The sequence below is a fragment of the Trichosurus vulpecula genome, chromosome 7 (genome assembly GCF_011100635.1).
Source record: "Trichosurus vulpecula isolate mTriVul1 chromosome 7, mTriVul1.pri, whole genome shotgun sequence".
Classification (NCBI taxonomy): domain Eukaryota; kingdom Metazoa; phylum Chordata; class Mammalia; order Diprotodontia; family Phalangeridae; genus Trichosurus; species Trichosurus vulpecula.
The window spans coordinates 257,453,629-257,474,099 of record NC_050579.1 but is presented as its reverse complement, the minus strand read 5'-3'; the positions used below and the strand labels follow the sequence as shown (position 1 = coordinate 257,474,099).

Sequence of the window (20,471 nt, the reverse complement as noted above, 5' to 3'; positions counted from 1 at the left end):
AGTCATGAGGGTTGTGATGCCTTCTGGCTCTGAGCTTACTAGCCAAAAGTGTATTCTGAGGAGATATTTTACTTTGGGGGCTTGCTCATCAGAAGGACCTTTTGATTCCCTGGACCAGACTGAGTAGCAGTTTGTTAAGAGCTCCCCCCCCCCACTACTCAGTTGTAAATGCTCCCAAATATGGTGGTATATGTGGGTGGTTGTTTTACTTTGTTTAGACAATTGGAACCCTGTGTGTTGATCTCTGTGCTAATTTCTCTGCTTGTATTTTCTCCACGTTCAGGGTGCTGACTTTTCCCCTGAACTTGTGAATGAATGATATACCTGTAATTAAAGTAGGATTGTTAACCTCTTTGAAGTTGTCTTTCCTTTAAAAGCAGATCAAAGAACCTGTGTTAGCAGGCCATCCTGGATGTGCCAGGGTGCTTGCTGTTACACTAACTTAAGCCCAGGCCTCTCCACTCCAGCCTCATGATGAATTTAAAGATGCCTCCGATTGGAATACCCAAGAAGCAGTTGGTGAGGTACTGAAGAAAGACTAATATTTGATATATACATTTGGGAATCATCCGCATAGAGATGATATCAAACCCAAAGAACCTGATGAGGTCACCAAGGGAGAATGCAGAGAATAGGGCTCATACAGTATTCTGGGGATATACCTACAGTTACAGAGGTGTGATAATGAGATAAACTATTACTTTGCAATTATATTAACAATCAATTATTAAATTTGGATTAAGGCTTTTTCTCCTTTATTTCCTCATTTGGGGCTGTCGACCTGAAAGTTTGGTTAAAGAAGGCGAACAAGCTAGGTGATAGAAACTTTATATTGCTTATTCATTTATTCCCTTAAAGCTAGCAGATACATACATGTATGGAGCCGCACGAAGTGTGACTGTCTGAGCAAAAGAATGAGGTTTAAATACATTTTTAGTCCCAACTCAGCATGCCTCCATCACTTCAATTTTATGATCCCTATGTATGTTTAACCATGATACAAGAAAAGGATTTTCCTTAATGGAATAGGTTGTAAATACAATAAGATAAGAGAGCTGACAAAGTGTCAATTGAAATTACAACCCAGGATGTGTGTTTAATTTACCATTAACATGCTGTAATATAGTATATGCCCATAAAATATTAAGATAAGAAAAAGTCAAATTATTCAAGATAGTTTCTCTGATTAAAGGTCTCATCCTTAATGGCCACAGAGTTAAAAGGAAAGAATACTCTTAAGTCAGCCTGATCAGGCCTTGTTGACATAGGAAGAGATATTCTCTGAGTTTACTCAGAGGACAAAGAAGCTTAGGTCCAGGCTCTTCTTCTAGAATTCAGGCTCTGGCCCTTATTGAAGTTGCTAAATTAATATTAAATAATTATCAGGGCCCAGCCCCTGAAGGTCAACCCATCAGTCTCTGAAGGACATGGCTGATTGATAAGATGTCCTTAATCCTCAGGGAATGTGCTCTTCCATTTTGAGTGGGACCCCGCCCAACTGGGAGACCTTACTTCTTTTTAGAGTGTGAACAGAATCTGTTCTAGGTGAATTATTGCTCCAAGTAAATGAGCCGCTGTCCTTGCACCCCTGTGTTGGAGTTCAGGGTGACCCAGATCATGAAGGAGAAAACCAAACAGAGTGGTATGGATAGAGATGGCTTCCTCTGCTTAGATTCCTAACCTACCTCCTCATGAAATGTCCACCAAGCAGGATTGATTTTCACTTGTCAGAGGCAATCCCTTTTCAAAAAGTATAAGTACATGCAATCTCTCTACGGTTTTATCTTTAGTTTTCCAAGAGAAACAATTGATAATCGATTTATTGATTATTAGCTAGCCTAATTACTAAAGTGATTATTAGGTGCCCAGAAACTCTGTTCATGAACCAGAAAAGGACACTGAGAAAGTGTAAGTATATGTAAACCTTACATATCTTTGAACTCCCTTTTCAGTCTCCCTATTGACCTTCTTGTGATAAGGATGTGTGATCAAGCTGTGTGATTTACTTGCCTAAATTTCAATGTTGGGTAAAATGATTATGATATTGAATCATAAAGTTACAGGAAATAGGACTGAAGTTTAATTTCAAACATCAAGCAGCCATAATTTATATTCACCCGTCTTTATTCCTAACATTTTTCAGTTTTAAATATTTAGGAAATCTTTCATAGGATAAGGAAATAGAAAGAAAACTCATTTAACATATCTTTGATAATCTATCCCCTCCTCTCTTCTAACATACAGGCAGGCCTTCGTTACTAACCACTAGAGAATTTCAATAACCTACCATCTTCCTACCTCCCCTTACCTCTCCCACTCCCAACACGGATGCACACAAACTCCAATCTATCCATTGTACCACTGCCAGAATAATCTTTCTTTTGTATAAATGTAGTCCTATCACACCACTACTGAAAAATCTTCAGTGGCTCCTTAGTGCTTATAGAATAAGATTCAGACTTCTTTACCTTCCAAAATCTGATAGCTCCTTACATTTCTAGACTCTCATAGTATTCTCTTCTGACCACCCAACAGTCTAACCAAACTGTACCATGACTTGTCCCCAGGATATATTCTGTTTTGCCACGTCAGTGCCTTTAGGTAAGCTGTTGCCAATGTCAGGGAATGTCCTCATTACCCTGCTGATTTCCTATACATCTTTAAAGTCTAATTCAAATCCAATGTAGGAGATGCGGACGACCTTCATGGAAGAGGTGGCAGTTGTTTAATATTTCATGTGAATGTTATTGAGAGGGAGTGTGGCATATTAGATAGAGGGTTAGCCATCAATCCATGTTGTACCTCTGGTATGTACTATACAACCCAAAGCAAGTCATTCAAATTAAGTGCCCCAAGGCAACTCTAAAAAGATAAATTGCAACACTCCAGATGATCTGCTTTGGTAGAAGAAATTTCCACACTCCCAATACCAATAAAATCAAAGATCCAGTCCACAAAAAGTTTATTGTATTTTAGTTATATTATGATATCTACTAGATGTTAAACCTACAAGGTCAGAAACTTATTTCTCTCTGAAATACCTACCAAATTGTTCTGAACACAGTAGGCACTTAGTCTCATCTGAGTGAGTCTAACTTGAATTAAAAAAGTTTACTGAGGAAATTTTGTTTCCTTTACAGTTGTTTATCCTTTGCTCTCGAGGAGGACCATGACATCAGGAAGATGATGCCATGACTTGCAAGTGAATTGGATCTGGTGAGGGAGGGCTTTGCAAGGTCAGCAGCTTCACTTTCTTCTCCAGAGCCATCTGGATCCAGTGGCAAGATATAGATCAAGACGGCTGGAGATGACCCCCTTTCCTTTAATATAATAATAATTACATGGCATTATAAGGTTTACATAACAATTTGTATGTAACAGCAATAAAGAACATAACATTGGACTACATGGTTTTTGCTCCATGCAAGATGTAATAGGAATTTTGGCCCCTTGCTAAAGGACATAAACAACCCCACAGACTTTCTTTTCTCTCCCCCTCCAGCACAGGGTGATGCCTCAAAAAGACTGACTTCCTGAGTTCAGAGCTCAGAAATCTGAGGAGCAAGGGGCAGGCCTCCCCACTGGCTCAGCCCAATGGTTCTCTGCTTACATGTAAATTCTCATTTGGTCTTCACAACAGTAATTGCTGTAAAGTTGTCCCTTCACTTCAGAAAGTCTGTTCTTCTAGAAAGAGATCTTCAGGTACTTATTTGGCTTCTCACCTGAACAAAACAGACAAAAAATTCATTTATAGGATGAAAAGTTTTAGAAGCAATAGCTAAAGAAAAAGTGAATATCGATAGATAGATGGAGGGAGGTAGTGTTTGTTCTGGAATTATATTGCTCTTCTGTCCTTTTCTGGGACAAGGGGGACCAGCTGCCTCATAAGACTGGAATGTAGGAAAGTATCTTGTCCTCCAAATACCTTTCTGTTTTAAATAGATCTTCAGATTAAATATACTGTATATGCATATTTTTAGTAACAAATAGTAGAGAAGCCAAAACTGAGGAAGGGATCATGTTAAGGCCAGACCAAAAAAGGCAAATGGCTGAGGAAAGCCAATGTGCTAAGAAGTACAGGACTCTGTCATATACAACTAATGCCTTAGCTGAAGAATGGCAGGTGTTGAGCAACCGTAAGATATTCTAATAGATCAACTCTGAGACAGGCTTGACCTAGTTTTCCTAGACAGTGAGATTTGTAGAGGTCACCTACCTAGAGTTTACTGAAAAGAAAATGGTCATTAGTGTGGACATTAATCCTAAAATTCAAGGGCTCCACCCCATATGTTATTGACTTTAGTGGTCAAGATCAACAAACATTTAAATAAATTTCATCTATCACCAGCACTTAGTACAGTGCCTTGCACAAAGACAGTACCTAAAGTGACTGCTTTAAAGGAACATTACATATATATATATATAAAACAACCCCGAGGATATCTGAAGAAAAGAAGTGCTATTATTGTCATTCTGCCTCTCCCACCCCTCAACCCCCTTCAAGAGGGTAGAGTACCCCAGGCCCCAGCCTGCCTTGCCAGAAAACATGGACTTTGAGGAAAACAGTGAAGAACAAAGTAAGAAGTGAAATGGCTGCTCAGCAATCCAACCAAACCTTTCATGAGTTAATGTTTTAAGTATCAATATCCCAGGAGAATGCAACAGTAATTACAAGTTTAACTCTGGCAATGATGGATTGTCTTGGTGTTAAGCATTTTTTTTCATATTGGGGAAACAAAAAGCTGTATTATATTGAGTACTTTTCTACTGCTTTTTGAGGCAGACCCCCTAGAAATCAGCCAGACCTAGGATTTAAGAGAATCTTCCTGGAACTCTGGAGGTGACTGGGTAAAGAGCCAGAGATTTTAAGAAATTGAACCTGATCTTTCTTTAGGGACCAGTCCACCCCAGACCATACTCATAGGTGCCTGAGACAGGGTCTCCTCAAGGAGGTATCCCAAACCAGCAATTGTATGTGGTTTTATGTGTGTATAGGATTAAATATGTTACATATAATATAGGACTGTCGGAGTACATATTATACATCTAATCCTATAGGAACTGGGGCAGAGGAGGGAACCTTAGGTGTTTTGTTTTTTTATTTACATGTATTAAATCAAATCGCCATTATAACAATGCTTCTTACCCAATGAAACAGCTAGGCTGTTCCTAGCCATGGTTAAGCTCTAGCCTTTCTGGTTGGGGAAAAAAAATTGTAAAGTTATGCATTTTTAAAAAACAATTTTTAGAAGTTAACACTACATTGAAAGACATTTGGATAATACGTCTTAACAGAGTAATGGTTTTTCTCCACCAAATTACCTCAGTACACATGGCGTGCTCAAAGCTCTTTGTTTGAGAACATGGGTGGCTCTTAAAAGAGCCCTTGAGGTTTTAGCTGTTAGTTCTTACCAAGTAATCTACTTGGAGCTGGTGTACTTGGTGACGGCCTTAGTACCCTCGGACACGGCGTGCTTGGCCAGCTCCCCGGGCAGCAGAAGGCGCACGGCCGTCTGGATCTCCCGGGACGTGATGGTGGAGCGCTTGTTGTAATGCGCCAGGCGGGACGCCTCGCCGGCGATGCGCTCGAAGATGTCGTTGACGAAGGAGTTCATGATGCCCATGGCCTTGGACGAGATGCCGGTATCGGGGTGGACCTGCTTCAGCACCTTGTACACGTAGATGGAGTAGCTTTCCTTGCGGCTGCGCTTGCGCTTCTTGCCATCCTTCTTCTGCGCCTTGGTCACGGCCTTTTTGGAACCCTTCTTCGGGGCGGGAGCGGACTTGGCAGGTTCAGGCATAATGCAAAGCTCAGACAACGTACCCTTATGAAGTGGATTGAAGGCTACTCGGTCGTGTCTGGTTTACTTGTAGTTCCTGTATTCAAATGAGGTATTAGGAAACTCTAAAGTCTGATTGGATAAAACATGTTAAGCCGCTCCCTATTGGAAGGCATACATGCAAATTACGAGATGCCAGTTATACTCTCTAGTTGGATGGTTAATTTTTTAAAAAAAGCTCTTTGAACCAATCGAACAGCTTCGTTTGTATCCCAGCCCTTTTTGGCGTTTGTCTTGTAAGTTGTAAAGAATTTTTAAAATCCTTTCCAGAGTGTTTCTGTTTAACGTGGCTGAATTTCTTGGTGGCTCCACAAAGAGTCATTTTTTTACTTATGCTTGGTTGTTCAGTGCTTGGTAACCTTAGCTGCTGTGTGTAAATAGAGCACTTGGCTTGGAATTAGGAAAGCTCATCTTCATGAGCCCAAATTCCATCTCAGACACAAGTCGTGTGACTCTGGCCCAGTCACTTAACCTGTTTGCGTGTTCACCAAAAACATCATGCTAAAAAGCATGGGAGCAAGCACACAGCCTTACTTGACACCACTGACTGGGAAAATTCAAAAGCATTGTCCATTATTCAGAACCCCTGCAAGTACGCCATCATGGAACTGGAGTACAATACTGATCAACTTCTCTGGGCAACCGAATTTTGCCATGATCTCCCACAAGCCCTCATGACTGACAGCATCAAAAGCCTTAGATCAATGAACATTGTGTACAGACCTCTGTTCTGCTCCTGGAATTTTTCTTGGAGTTGTAGGGCAGCAAACACCTTATCAACAGTTCCTTGGTCTTTTCTGAAGCCACATTGGTTTCATTGCAAATATCCATGTTCCAGGAGAAGGATCAACCTATTGAGGACTCTGGCAAGCACCTTGCCAGAAATGGCTAAGAGAGACACCCAGACAGCCACCCCCACTCCCACCCCCCACTGTCACAGGACATCTATTTCCTTTTCCTTTATAGAGATAGACAATGGAGACATCCTTGAATTCCTTCTTTTGCTATATAACCCCAAATATTTCAGTCAACTTTTTTTATAAGAAGTGGCCCCCCTGCCTTGTAACTCTTAGCTGGAATAGAACCAACACCAGGTGCTTTACTACATAGGATCAACCTGAGGTATATGGACAATGGCTTCACTGCATTGACTGATGACAGTATGTTGAGAACACTATGGAAATATTTAGCCCATCTCCCCAGTGATGAGGGTTTGGGGTGAGAGGTGCTCGACACCCCAAAGTACCGACACGCTGGGTCCTGCCGAAAGAATTCCACTCAAGCTTTCTCAGCCAAGGGAAAGGACAAAGTTTATTAAGAGTTAGCCAAATAAGCCTGCCCCGAGAGATCCCACCCCTTGCGACGCCTGTAAGGAAAGAGGGCCAGACCCATCTGAGCTAGATTGGTTCTGACCACCTTCATGGAGGCAAGATGGAGATTATATACACAAAGGTTGTGGGAGGGATTGAGGGGTGGTCTGGGGTGACCAGAAGAGGGGTCTAGGGAGGGACTTAAGGATAAGGTCAGACTCCAGGGTGGGGGAAATAGCTGAAGGCTATATGGAAATGACAGACCATAAAGCGCTGGGGTAACAGAGCTAGGGTATAGATATTTTGATCAGAATTAAGGATGGGAAACAGGATTAAGGGTGGGAAACAGCTGGACAATAGAGGACTGGGCAAGGTAGGCATTTGGGCTTAATGGTTATAGCCTCAGGCCAAGGCCAGGTCGCGTGGCAAGATTCAAGGAGAGTTCAAGGGTTCAAGTGGTTCCCAGAGACTGTGCCCTCATCACCCAGGACCATGTCTTTATCACAAATTAATGTGAGTCCATCAGCCTGAGTAGGTGAGATGGACCATAGGTCTTTGGCCCATATATGGCCTTCACTGCATCATAAAAGTGCTCTGAATTGTTACTATCAGTGTAAAACTGAATTTCATCCTGCATCTTTCTAGGCTTCACTTGCACTTTACTTTTGATGGAGTTAAACACTGCCTTCTTAGAGATGGACAAACTATTCTGCTGTTAAACCTTACGGAGTTCTTCCTTTTCAGTGAGCAGCTTCTGTATTTCCCCATCATTTTGTCAGATCAATCTTGATGTTTGTGATCGCTTGGCCCAGATGAGTAAATTCAGTGCTGTACACCAAATCTGTGAAAGCTGTCCACTCCTTTTCTGCTCCACTGTTGCCAATTGTATTGTTGGCTCAGCTTTTTCTGCAAATTAGTAATGAAGAAGCACTCCAATCTGTTGACATTGTCTTCTGGTAGTCATCTTGCCTTAGGGCTGCCACTTTTGTTGAACTCTAATGTTTAGCTTGGAGATGGTGAGTCTATGATCAGTTTAGCATTCAGACCCACACATTGCCTTCGTTGCTCTCACATCCTGTCTCTCTCTTCTTACAATGACGTACTATATTAAATGCCAATGTTTGCTTCGAGGATACTTTCACGAAGTTTTATTGCATTTAAGAAAATGGAAGGCAGTGTTAATGATGAGATGGTCATGAGACACATAAGCCTTCAGTAGTAAATGACTGTTGCTGTTTCTATTTCCAACACCATTCCTTCCAAGGACTCCCTGTAGTGTCTGATAGTCTGTGCCTGATCTGGAATTAAAGTCACCCAGAATTACAAGTGTGTCTTCTTTTGGCACATTGATGATGAGGGTTTCCAGCTTCTCGTAAAATTTTTCTTTGACCTCTTCAGAGTTTGTCATGGTGGCAGCACTGATGGTGGCGGTGTGGCAATTTCCTGCAAGGGGCAATTGCATTGTCATGAGCCTGTCATTCACTTCTTTGGGGAGTCATAGAAGCTCCACAACACTCCCCATCACTGCAGCCATTCCAGAAAAACATGTATCCAGTTGCAACTTGTGTGAACTCAGTTTCGTTTTCCAGCCTTATTACACTCAGAGCTGCTATTTGGATGTGATAACCGCTGAGTTCTCTTTCAACAAGAGCTGTTTGTCTTTCAGGTTCACTGAAAGATTCTTGTTCTTCATAAGAGTGCACATATTCCGTTTACCAATAGTGAGTGGAATCATCTTTGCAAAAGTTTTTGTACCTTTTTTGTGTGTGTGTTTCAACCACAGGGTAGAATCCCACCTTGCCATGGCAAATAGACCAGGGCGAAGCAGACAATTTTTAGCGCATCTTTTCTAGTCCCTTTCCTTATGTCTGGAAGTAAGCAATGTGATCCTCAAAAAAGGCTGCTCAGACACCAGGAGGTTCTGAATCCCACTACTGCTTCAGTCCAGTGAGAAGACAACCCTATGGGCCTACGCAGAGTTGCGATTACAGCTCCCAGTGTGTCCACACCTGTTGCTTCATCACTTGCCTGTTGGCACAGGACTTTGCAATAGGTAAAGTGGTAAAAATAATATAAAATAATAATAATGTCTTTTGACTAGAGAATAAATTGGATTCAAGTGAGGCAGAGTTGCACAAAGTTGTCAGCCTCACTCTCTCTTCCAGAGTCATCAAAGTCCAGTGGCAAGACAAAAGTCTAGATGACTGGTGATAGCTTGGGATGCAGTAGATGACCTTGGCATCTTCTATGACTAACCAAACTCTAAGTGCTCCAGAGCACCTGCTTCAGCCACCTCCATGGTCTTTTGAAAATTTTGTTCTCATCCACCCGTTCTGCCAGGGGAAGTCTTCACATACTCTTAACTCATCGATGGGTTTGAGGCCTATCAGTTACCCTCAACTTGGCTTAGGCCATCTGCTGAAACAGTTTACTAGGACGTGGATCCTGTGCATGCTACAGCTTCTTGGAGCCACAGATGAGACTTGGGTGGCAGGTGGACACCAAAGGTGGAAATCAACCCTGAAGCCCTCCCACATGAAGTACTAGTCTTCCCTGAGCACCTATATACGCCTATTAATAACTATGTACAAACAAGATATATACACAATATATAGAAGGTAATCACACAGGGAAAGCACTATCAGGTAGGTGGATGGACTAGGATAGATTCCAGAAGAAGATGAGATTTGAGTTAAGTCTTGAAGTTATGGGAGCTTAGAAGGTGAGGGAGGAGGAAGAAGAGCATTCCAGGCAGTCCCCCAGGCATAGGGGACAAGCCATTTCAAAGGCATGAAATTAGGAGATGGAATGTGATATGTGAGGAATAGCAAATAGGTCAGTGTAGCTGGATTGGAGAGTACTGGCTATGTCTGGAATGCCCTCCTTCCTCACCACTACTGCTCAGTTTCCCTGGCTTCTTTTAAGACAGCTCAGATCCCACCTTCTGCGGGAGGTTTTTCCTTCTCACAGCTGGTAGTGCCTTCCCCTATGAGATTACCTTCCATATGCTTCATAAATATCTTGTATGTACTTATTTACATGGTGTAAACTGCTAGCAGATACACTTTATCATTTTCTTTTTATCATCACTTAATACAGTATTCTATTTGCAATGTCAATTGGCTGGACCCTGCTTGCAGGATTTATGGGAGGATATAGACAAGAATTGCACCGAAGGGGCAGGCAAAATGTATGTTTTGATGTGCCTTATTGTAAGGAGTATCTCTGATAAACAGTCCTGAGTATTTCATATCCACCTCTTTTTTTATGAGTCTTTTTCCAGACTCTCAAAGCTGACAACATATTAGATAAGTGGTCTTCCAATATCTGAAGACCTCTAGTTAAAGGGAACATATCTAAGCCAGCTCATTCCTCATTAACTCTTAAGTCTAAGAAAGTTTTTTTTTTCTTACATCGAGCCTATAATTTGTTCTTATGTCCACCCATCTTCCAAGCAGAGCAAGTCTAATCACACATCCACATTATGGTATAGCTAGTCCTCATTTTCTCATTGTACCTCTGTTTCTGTTTGTTGGCTGTCGCTTAACATCAGAGAGCCAGTACTCCCGTTACTCTGCCCTCCTTCTTTCCCTTCCCCCACCTTCCTCCCCTCCACTTTTATTTACCGTCAAAATCTTCAGTAGATTGGCATTTAGAAGTGGGTGGGAGAGCTTATAAACATAACAGATCGAAAACCAGTTTTTCCATTGGCTACTATAAATCAGCCAATCAGAGTGCTTTGTTTTCGCGCTCACTACATGTATAAAGGGGTCACTTTGTGGACTCTACGTTACTTTGGTTTATTCTATCCCAACAGTACGAGCACTTCTCTACTTGTTGCCATGTCTGGACGAGGAAAGCAAGGTGGCAAAGCTCGCGCCAAGGCAAAGTCGCGCTCCTCTCGGGCTGGTTTGCAGTTCCCAGTGGGCCGTGTACATAGGCTTCTCCGAAAAGGCAGTTAGTTACTCCGAGCGCGTAGGAGCTGGAGCACCGGTATATCTGGCCGCTGTACTGGAGTATCTGACCGCTGAGATCCTGGAGCTAGCTGGCAACGCGGCTCGAGATAACAAGAAGACGCGTATCATTCCCCGGCATCTGCAGCTGGCCATACGCAACGACGAGGAACTCAACAAGTTGTTGGGCAAAGTTACCATTGCTCAGGGTGGCGTCCTGCCTAACATTCAGGCTGTCCTGCTGCCCAAGAAGACCGAAAGTCACCACAAAGTCAAAGGCAAATAAGTCATTTGCCATTTGAGACGATCCTTTATTTTTGTCTCTGATCTTCCAAAAAACCAAAGGCTCTTTTGAGAGCCACCCACAATTTCAGAAAAAGAGTTGTTTCATTTTCACTCGAGCGTAACGACATAGTGCGATTTACAATTTTTTGGTCGTGCAATATTTTGTAGCGAAAGCAAAACCTACCCATTGTCCCCCCATCCAGCACTAGCTGAGTGAACTTACCCATAATTTGTAAGAGGTGATGAAGTTTTGATACTGCTAATTTGGGAGCCGAGAGTCTGATTAAGCTTAACCTAACATGCCCAATGCTTAACTAAGAATGGGCTTTGGTCCCTGCTCGCCACGGAATTTAGAGCCTTCTGTACTTAAAGGTAAACTTCCCTCTCTTTCGCCCAAGCTGTTCATCCGACCGTGAAGGCGGGAACAAAACTTAGAACAAACGCGGTTATATGCTAAGAGCACTTGCACTTCACACAAGTTAATGGTTGCATTCCCCATTCGTTGCCTCTCCTCTGTCTTAACTTCTCTTCCAGAACTGGAGGAGGTCAGGGTTAGAACTCAGGACAGAACAGATTGATGGCTGAAGCTCTGCTCTCCAGCTCACCGCTTGTAGTTGGGGATATATCTCGGGTTTTCTGGCTCGTTAGGTCGCCTACAGTTTCTTCCCATGTCCCACTTCCCGAGACTCTCGGGAAGAGAAAGCTTCTAGGTAACTGGAAAGAAGGAAGTGTACAATTCTCCACTTCAGGCAGTCAGGCATTGCAGCAAATCAACCCCTGGTTTAAAGGAAGCCGACTTGAAGACCTTTGGAGCAGTAGTACTCCCATACCGCAGCTCTGCTGAAGGGAACGAGATACCGGGCTGGAAAGCAGGGTGGTGAGAAAATGCTTTCTTATGCCGGATCCTTCGCCCTGCTCCACTACCAGCCCCATACCCAACGCCTCCCACTCCCATCCCCGCCGCTGCCCAGGATCCCCAGCGAAAATACTGTTTGTCTCTGCGCAGAGTCTGCAGTTTAGACAAACTGCCGCCTAAATTCCGGTTCCGGCAACAGGGTGTCATGCAACCCTTTGTGTGTTTGATGAACCCCTTTGACAGTCTGGTAAAGCCATTCTCAGAATAAATATTTCATTTTTATTTGAAGGATATGCTGAATTAGGAGTAAATGAAAATATTTAACTTTCCCCCCTGTAACGAAGTTCACAGACCCCCTAAAATCTATCCAGACTACTTCAGTGTCTGTCAATTGGGGGCTAAGAAGCTCTGATTTAGTGGAAAGAGGCCTGGATTTGACTTGTGGGTAATTAGTTTCATTATCTGGAAGTTAGTTTCCTTTTCTGTAAAATAAGAGAGTTGATTTATGGCCATATCGCTAAGCTTCCTTACAGCTCGAAATTATGGTAAAATATTGAAATGGCTTAACTTTGACTTTGAGTTCTGAAATGTCTGGGAAATTCTTATCCAATGCGATGAAAAGGACTGCATGCTAGGGAATTTTAAAAATATGATATTGTTAACCTTATCCCACTATGCATTGTTCTCAAATATTTTAAAAGTACATACATGCTTCTTCATCTCCACTCCCGGGTTTTCTTCCTATGAGATGTAATTTGGACCAAAAAATAGGGTAAATACTATAAAATTAAATGAATGTTTCTGTCTCTTTCTCCTGGGTTTTGTTGGAAGTTCACAGAGAATCTAATGATTTCTGCTTTTAGAGAGACCAATCATTCTTTCACTAACAAATCAAAATACAGACGAATGCAAAATTTTTTAAAATGTCCAGAAAAGACCAATCACAAATCAGCACGAGCTTTAAAATGTTAATTGGAAAAAAAGGAAATCGGTTTCATTCTGACGAACATTTTGATTCTAGAAGCAAGGAAAATAAATCTTCAGTATTGACATTGCTCATTTAAACTAGCTTTTTACCCAGTGGAATTAGAGGATTGAATTAAAAACCAATTAGGACATAACGCGGGACTTTCGAATGTTGTTTTGTCCAATCAGGAGAGAGTCACTTCTATAAATATAGCCCGAAACACTTGGCTTGCACTTTAGTAACGAAGACCTTGCGTTAGGTTGTTCTCGTAAAATGGCTCGTACTAAGCAAACTGCACGTAAGTCCACTGGAGGGAAGGCGCCTCGCAAGCAGCTAGCTACAAAAGCTGCCCGCAAAAGTGCTCCTGCTACCGGCGGCGTGAAGAAGCCTCATCGCTACAGGCCCGGCACCGTGGCGCTGCGAGAAATCCGCCGCTACCAGAAGTCCACAGAGCTGCTGATCCGTAAACTCCCGTTCCAGCGGCTAGTGCGCGAGATCGCGCAGGACTTCAAGACCGACTTGCGTTTCCAGAGCTCGGCCGTGATGGCCTTGCAAGAGGCGAGTGAATCCTACCTTGTGGGACTGTTTGAGGACACCAATCTGTGCGCCATCCATGCCAAGCGGGTGACCATAATGCCCAAGGACATCCAGCTGGCTCGCCGCATCCGCGGGGAGAGGGCTTAAGCCACGAGGAGGCGCGAACTAAAATCCAAAGGCTCTTTTAAGAGCCACACATGTTCCTAATGAGAGCCGTAATAACATTTGTATGCTGAATGGGGTACGGCCTCTTGATATTTTTTTGTGGCTTGAATAACTGACGCAAATAGTACGTGTAGCTGGATTTCTTTATGTTAAAGCTCACTTGTATATTTTCTAGACTTTTGTTGCTTTTCTGATTTTTAAAATGCTTTGTTTTTTAATGCATCTTTTTTGAGGTATGGTCTATCTTTATTGCTTTGGCTGTGTCCTAGAATAAGTTACTCAATCTTTTCAAAGGGTCTTTATTGAGCATAATTTTAGTATGTTAGTGTTCGCCTCTTCTGCGTTTTTGCGAGTTTTTTCTGTTCTGATGCTAATCCTCAGTTTTTGTAATGGTGCCATGCACATCGGAGTCGTTTGCTCCTTACTCAGCAAATGCCAGAGAGGTGAAGGAGATAGTGGCAGAAGGCATATTAACAGTGAGATGAATTGGAGAGAAGAGGGAGCTCTTGGAGAATGGCCTTTTTTTCCCCAGTAAAATAGGCCTTTCTCAATTGAGAGTGTAAGGGAAGAGGAGTCATGGGTACCTTTGAGGAAAAATGAGTGTATAGAAGAACTTGTGTAGCGATTGGGGTGGTGAGTTGATTAGGGGAGGTATGAAAAGAGGGTGCAGTGAGGGACCCGTTGAGGTTATGTAATAAAAATGTAATGCACTCAGTCTGTATGGTTGGGGATTTTCAGGAACAAGGCTAAACAGAATGATCCAAGTTTGAAGGTTGGGTTAGTGGCATCCTTAGTAACTTACAGAGACATACAGTAGTTCCAAATTGCTTTCCAAAATGACGGCCGACTCACAACTCCACCAGAAGTGTACTAGTGTGCCTGTTTAATCTCAGTCACTCTAGTATTTGCCATTGTGCTCTTTTGTCATCTGTGCAAATCTGATAGGCCTGAAACAGAACCTCAGAGTTAGTTTGCATTTCTCAAATTACTAGTGGTTTGGAAATTTAAAAAATAGCCATGGCTTATGTTTCTTTGAAAACTGGCTGTTCATATCCTTTGACCATTTTTCTTTATTTGTAAATAAATATGATTTATATTTGTAAATGTCAATCAGTTCCTAATCTTAGAAATGAGGCCTACATCAGCAAAATGTGCTGCAAAGTACCCCCCCAATAGCCTTCTCTTTCAATCTTAGCTACATTCAACTTGCATACACCTTTTAAAAAAATCTTTATTTTTTTAATAACAAAAATTCATTTTCTCTATTGACTCTTTACCCTATTGAAAAAAAAAAAGAAAACAAAACCCTGGTAACAGTTATGAATAGTCAAGCAAAACAAATTCCTGCATTGGCCGTGTCCAAATAAATATTTATCTTAATCTTCATCGTGAGTCTGTCTCCACTCTGTTTGAAAGTTGTGATGTGTGTCATCATGAGTCTTCTAGAATTGGTCATTATGTTCAGTTTCTTGTACCCTTTCTTAAAAAAAGAGCAGTATAAAAGGAGTGTGCTCTGGATTGAATGCAATGTTTCTGCTCTCCTACTTCCAGTTCAGATGAAAATGAGGTTCAAATGTCACTTGCTCCCCCTACCCCTTCTTGTTTGTATAGGAGCCAGGTTTCAGTAGATGGAAGGACTGATAGAGAAGAAGATTTAAGATGAAGGGAAGTTTGTTACCTATGGAATAGGTACTCCAGAGGGCATGATAGAAGGGCTGGATGGTATATGGTTGAAACTTTGAGGTGGGAGAGTTGACGGAGATAAGAATGAAGAATCTGGTTGTGGGGGTGGGGAGGTGGGGATGAGGTTTTGAGACAGATATAGATATGTAGGTATCTCTATCTATTCCTAGTAACTCTGACAATTTTACAGGGGACAATGAGCCAGAGGCGGAGCTCACCCAATTCTTTGGGGTCATTTCCCTCCAGAATGAACCTTGTCCCTATGAGTCCAGAGCAGATACCCCCTCGAGGTGGGTGAAGCCGTTCCACAAATGAAACCTACATTTCCATGTGACATATGCAAGTCAGTTCTTCCCTTCTATCCTCAGACCTCTCATACCAATTCTTTTCCACCTTCCCAGCTGAGGAACTTGTCTCATGCAAATTTCAATTTCTCACCACATGGGTGAGAGTAGCCTCTTTTAATTGAGTGCATAGCCAGAATAGGCTGCATGTCAGTATTACTTCTCCATTTCCTGCACATTCTTTCTTGTTGCATCCAGAGGGTAAGAGATTATACAGTTCATGCACAGTCTGAGTACTATGTGGGGTAGAGGGGACCCTTTCCTTCTCTTTCCACTTTGTAGCTGGGATGTTTGTCTGGTTCTGTTTGTTGTTGTCCTTGTTTTTACCCTCAGTTTCAAGTGCTGGCAATGATCCCCATTGGATCCAGGAGTTCTAGCCATAGTAACCTCAGAGCCAAGAATCCAGGTAGGATGATTCAGGCAGCCAGCCTGACAGGGGGAGCCCTGAGAAGCCAGGGTGCCTGGAACTCAAGTCCAAAGAGACTTTGGACTTGGGACTGCTCTGTGAGAGCTGAGCTCAACCATGAATGTAATGTTTTTTCCTTCCCTCAAGACTGAAATGGTGTGGGAAGTGAATAAGCCCAACATGTTGGGGAGTAAGCTGTTTGTATATGTGTTAATATAACTTTGAAGCATTTTTCTTTTCATAAAAGTTAATCCTACTGTTAGTGGTTAAATGGAATATGGATGCAGGAGACCCATGGCTACAACTGGGTGAATACTAGCCAATACCATTGGCTGGAGCCAACGGCAGAGAACCCAGACACCTTCTAAGTCTGTGTAGTTAGAAGAAGTCTGAAGGGAGAGGTGAAATGTAACCTTCAGGTAGTGAGGCCAGGGTAGGCAGTGTTACACTTAGAAAATTGCTTCTATTCAAGATTAAATACTTCTTTCTCCCTTCCATATACCTGAAACAAAAAAAAAGTAAAACAAAACAAACAAAATATCTCGACATCATCCCTCATTCTCTTCTCCATTATACCAGTTTTTGATGAAAAAGTAATCTTTCTCTGTCAAAGCCAAATCCTCTACAGGTACCCTTCATCCATCCCCTCCTCTTTTCTCCAGACTGCGCTCACAAATCATTGCCCTTTCTCCCTTCTTGTCTACCTGTTCTTACCTATTGCCTAAAAACACATCCAAGACTCTACTATCTTTCAAAACATCTTGCTAGCTCCTCTATTCCCTCAAACTGTTGTCCTATGTCTATTTCTCTTCTCTTTCTCCACCTAACTCCTAAAATAAAAGCTGTCTATACTCTTTGCCTAAGTGTCTTATCCTCTCATTTTTCAGAATTTCACAGTCTGATTTCTGGCCTCAAAACTTACACGAAAAGTACTTTCTACTAAATTACTAATGCTCCATTAACTGCTGATCTGATGATCTTTTCCATTCTTCATCCTTTCTGCCCTTTCTGTAGCATTTGACACTGGTAAATACCCTCTCCCCCTGGATAATCCTTTTACTCTGGGATTGTACTTTCTTACTTGGCAACTGCATCAATCTCCTTGGGTTTAATTATCATCTCTATGTTGCTGTCCTTCATTCTGGAAGAGGACCACGACATCAGGGAAGTGATGACATAATATGCAAGTGAATTGGATTTAAGTGAGGGAGTGTTCAGCAAAGTCACCAGCCTTACTTCCTCCTCTGGAGCCATCTGGGTTCAGTGGCCAGATATGGATCAAGACAACTGGAGATGGCCCAGGATACAGTGGGGTTAGCCTTTTCAACCTAAGGTCTTAAACAGATCTCAGTTTGACTGAGGCAAAGCCCATTCAGTGATTAAGGCTTAATAAAAATGAGGCAAAGAATGGCCTCTTTAAAAAATAGATCTGGCAAAAAACAGGAACAATTGTTATTTACATTCATTCTGAGCCAATCAGGAGCCAAACAGTGACCAAGTAGGGTTTGCTCTGGGACCAGAGTGATTTGAGGTTAAGGCTGGTCTTTAACAGAAAAAATGAAAACAAGAGAAAAAAATTTCAGAGATTAAAATTTACTCCCTGTGAATAATCTTTTTCTCTGGGATACATATGCATACGTACACACACACACACACATATATATATACATATACACATGAGTGCACACACATGCACACACATATATATCTTTACTCAGACTGTGAATTGGGAAGAGGGTGGATGTTATTTTCTAGTGGCTCTGATATGAGTCTTGTCTATTTTCCCTAACCAGTGAACAAACCTTTTCATGAAAAAGGAGGAGGAAGATAATGAAGAATGAGACGGAAACTGAGGAGGAGGAGGTTGAAGAGGAGGAGAAAAACTCTGGAAGTCAGGGACTGGTTTATTTTTATTTCTTATCCTCAGCATATATCACAGTGGGGCCTGGCACATAATAAGTAAGGCCTATTGTTTGACTAACCAATTTCCTGACAGCTCTCCCAGAAACCTGTTTCACTGTGGAGGGTAGGGGTTCAACATCCTCACAATCCTAGAAATCAATCCTAGAAATTTATTAAATGATGACTTTGTGCCTTGAAAGGAACTAGAAGTTCTAAAAGGCAGAGATGAGGAGGGATTGTATTCCAGGCATGGGGGACAACTTTTGTCTAGGCAAAGGTGAGAGGTGAGAGAATTCATGTCTTGTATGGGGGGATAGCAGGGCAGCTAGGTGGCACAGTGGATAGAGTGCTGGGCCTGGAGTCTGGAAGACCTAAATTCAATCTGACATTTGATACATGCCAGCTGTGTAACTCTGGGCAAGTCACTTAACCCTGTTTGACTGTTTCTTCATCTGTACAATGAGCTGGAGATGGAAACGGCAAACCACTCCAGTATCTTTGCCCCAGAAAAAACCTAAATGGGGTCATGAAGAGTCAGTCATAACTGAAATGGTTGAACGACAAACGGGGGATAACAAGTAGGCCAATTTCACTGGACCATGGCGAACAAGAGAGGGAACAACGTGAAATAAATGGAAAAGTAGCCAGGGGCCAGATAGAATAGGATTTTAAATGCCAATCCAAGGACTTCTAGTTTAACTTAAAGGTAATGAAGAACCACTTGAGTTTCTGGAACAGAGGAGAGAAGAGACAGGGTCAGGCCTGTGCTTTAATATTATCACTTTGGTAGCTGTGTAAAGGATGGATTGGAGAGTTTGGGATGAAAGATGAGTTGAGTACACATTAAGTTTGAGAAATCTATGGGACATCCAGGTGGAGCTGTCTAAGGAGACAGTGGAGATATGGGACAAAAGCTGAAGAAATGAGGGTTGGAGGATTTGGGAGTCATCTGCATAGAGATAATAGCTGGGTCTGTGACCAAAATTTGTCAGTGACAGATTACTGCTGCCAATCAGCAATCAGCTTCTCAGAGATAAGAGCACAGGCTTCATTGGACTCTGATCAATCATTCATTCAACCCTGAGCATCAGATTCAGCAACCTTATATAGAATGTGAATCCATAAGCAGGATGAATACAAGGGGATTTTAGTGACAGCAGAAGGGGAAGGTAAGGGTTCACAAATCAGGAAACAGACAACAGAAGGAGAAGATATTCAGGTCTGTATCCGGAAGGAATCAGTCGGTCAAAACTGGTTTGATTTTTTGCAAACTTCAGCAGGAGACATAGTCAAAATGGTACCAGGAAGTTCAAGATAGAGCCCGAGGCAAAGTTTTTCTTAGCACAGTGGAGGCAAAAAGCCTGAGCCAGAAAATTCTCTTGCCCCAAATCTAAGAGGTAGTGAATTCACCAAGAATAAGACTGAGAGAAAAGAGGAAAGGAAAGGGAATAAGCATTTTAAAGTGCCTAATATGTGCCAGGCTGTTGTTACTCCTTCAGTTTTTGAAGTGGACCGGTGTATCACAGGGTGATGTCATGACTTCCTCTTGAATTGAATGTAAGTGAGGCAGAGTTGCACAAAGCTGTCAGCCTCAGTCTTTCTTCCAGAGTTATCAAAGTCCGGTGGCAGGATAAAAATCAAGACTACTGGTGATGGCCTGGAATGCAGTGGATGATCTTGACATCTAACCAAACCCGAAGCTTCAGCCATCTTCACGGCCTTTGAAACAAATTGTTCTCATCCACCCATTCCACCAGGGGAGGTCTTCGTGTACTCGGGGTAGGCATCTCCCTAACTCACCAACAGGTTACCCTCAACCTGGCTTAGGTCATCTGCTGAAACTGTTTACTGGAGCATGGCTGCTGTGCGTGCTACAGCTTCTTGGAGCCACAGGTGAGAGTGGACACCGAAGGCGGACAAGCAGCCCTAAAAAGGGCTCGGGTTTTCCTCATTTCAGGACTGTACACAGGACATACACAGCACTGTATCCAATGCACCACCTAGCTGCCTCTTGAGGAGCCAGCCTGCCTTAGGACCCTGGGTACAATCGTGCAAGAGGATTGACGCGTAATTAATGACAGTAGTAGTAGTACATACACAGGTATAGAACACTAAGTGCCAGCATTGTTCTAAACACTTTAAAGTTATTATCTCATTTGTGCCTTACAACAACCCTGGGAAATGGATGCTGGTATTAACCCCCTCCCAACTGCCCCAGAGTTA

General features: G+C 42.4%; 2 protein-coding genes and 1 pseudogene across 2 annotated transcripts in view; 2 read left to right on the top strand and 1 right to left on the bottom strand.

Moving 5' to 3' along the window:
* LOC118856836 (histone H3-like) overlaps positions 1-13,914 on the top strand; it is a 36,721-nt gene extending 22,807 nt beyond the window's left edge. Inside the window, exon 4 of the mRNA XM_036767365.1 lies at positions 13,471-13,914. Within this exon, the coding sequence (XP_036623260.1) occupies positions 13,471-13,895 (425 nt within the window). The 3' untranslated portion in view covers positions 13,896-13,914. The remainder of the gene's footprint in view (positions 1-13,470) is intronic.
* Positions 5,421-5,816, bottom strand: LOC118856855 (histone H2B type 2-E). Its single transcript, XM_036767380.1, has one exon. It carries the CDS (start codon positions 5,799-5,801, stop codon positions 5,421-5,423), a length of 381 nt encoding a protein of 126 aa, XP_036623275.1. The 5' UTR covers positions 5,802-5,816.
* On the top strand, positions 10,984-11,389 carry LOC118856853 (annotated as a pseudogene).
* Positions 13,915-20,471: the final 6,557 nt, after the last annotated feature.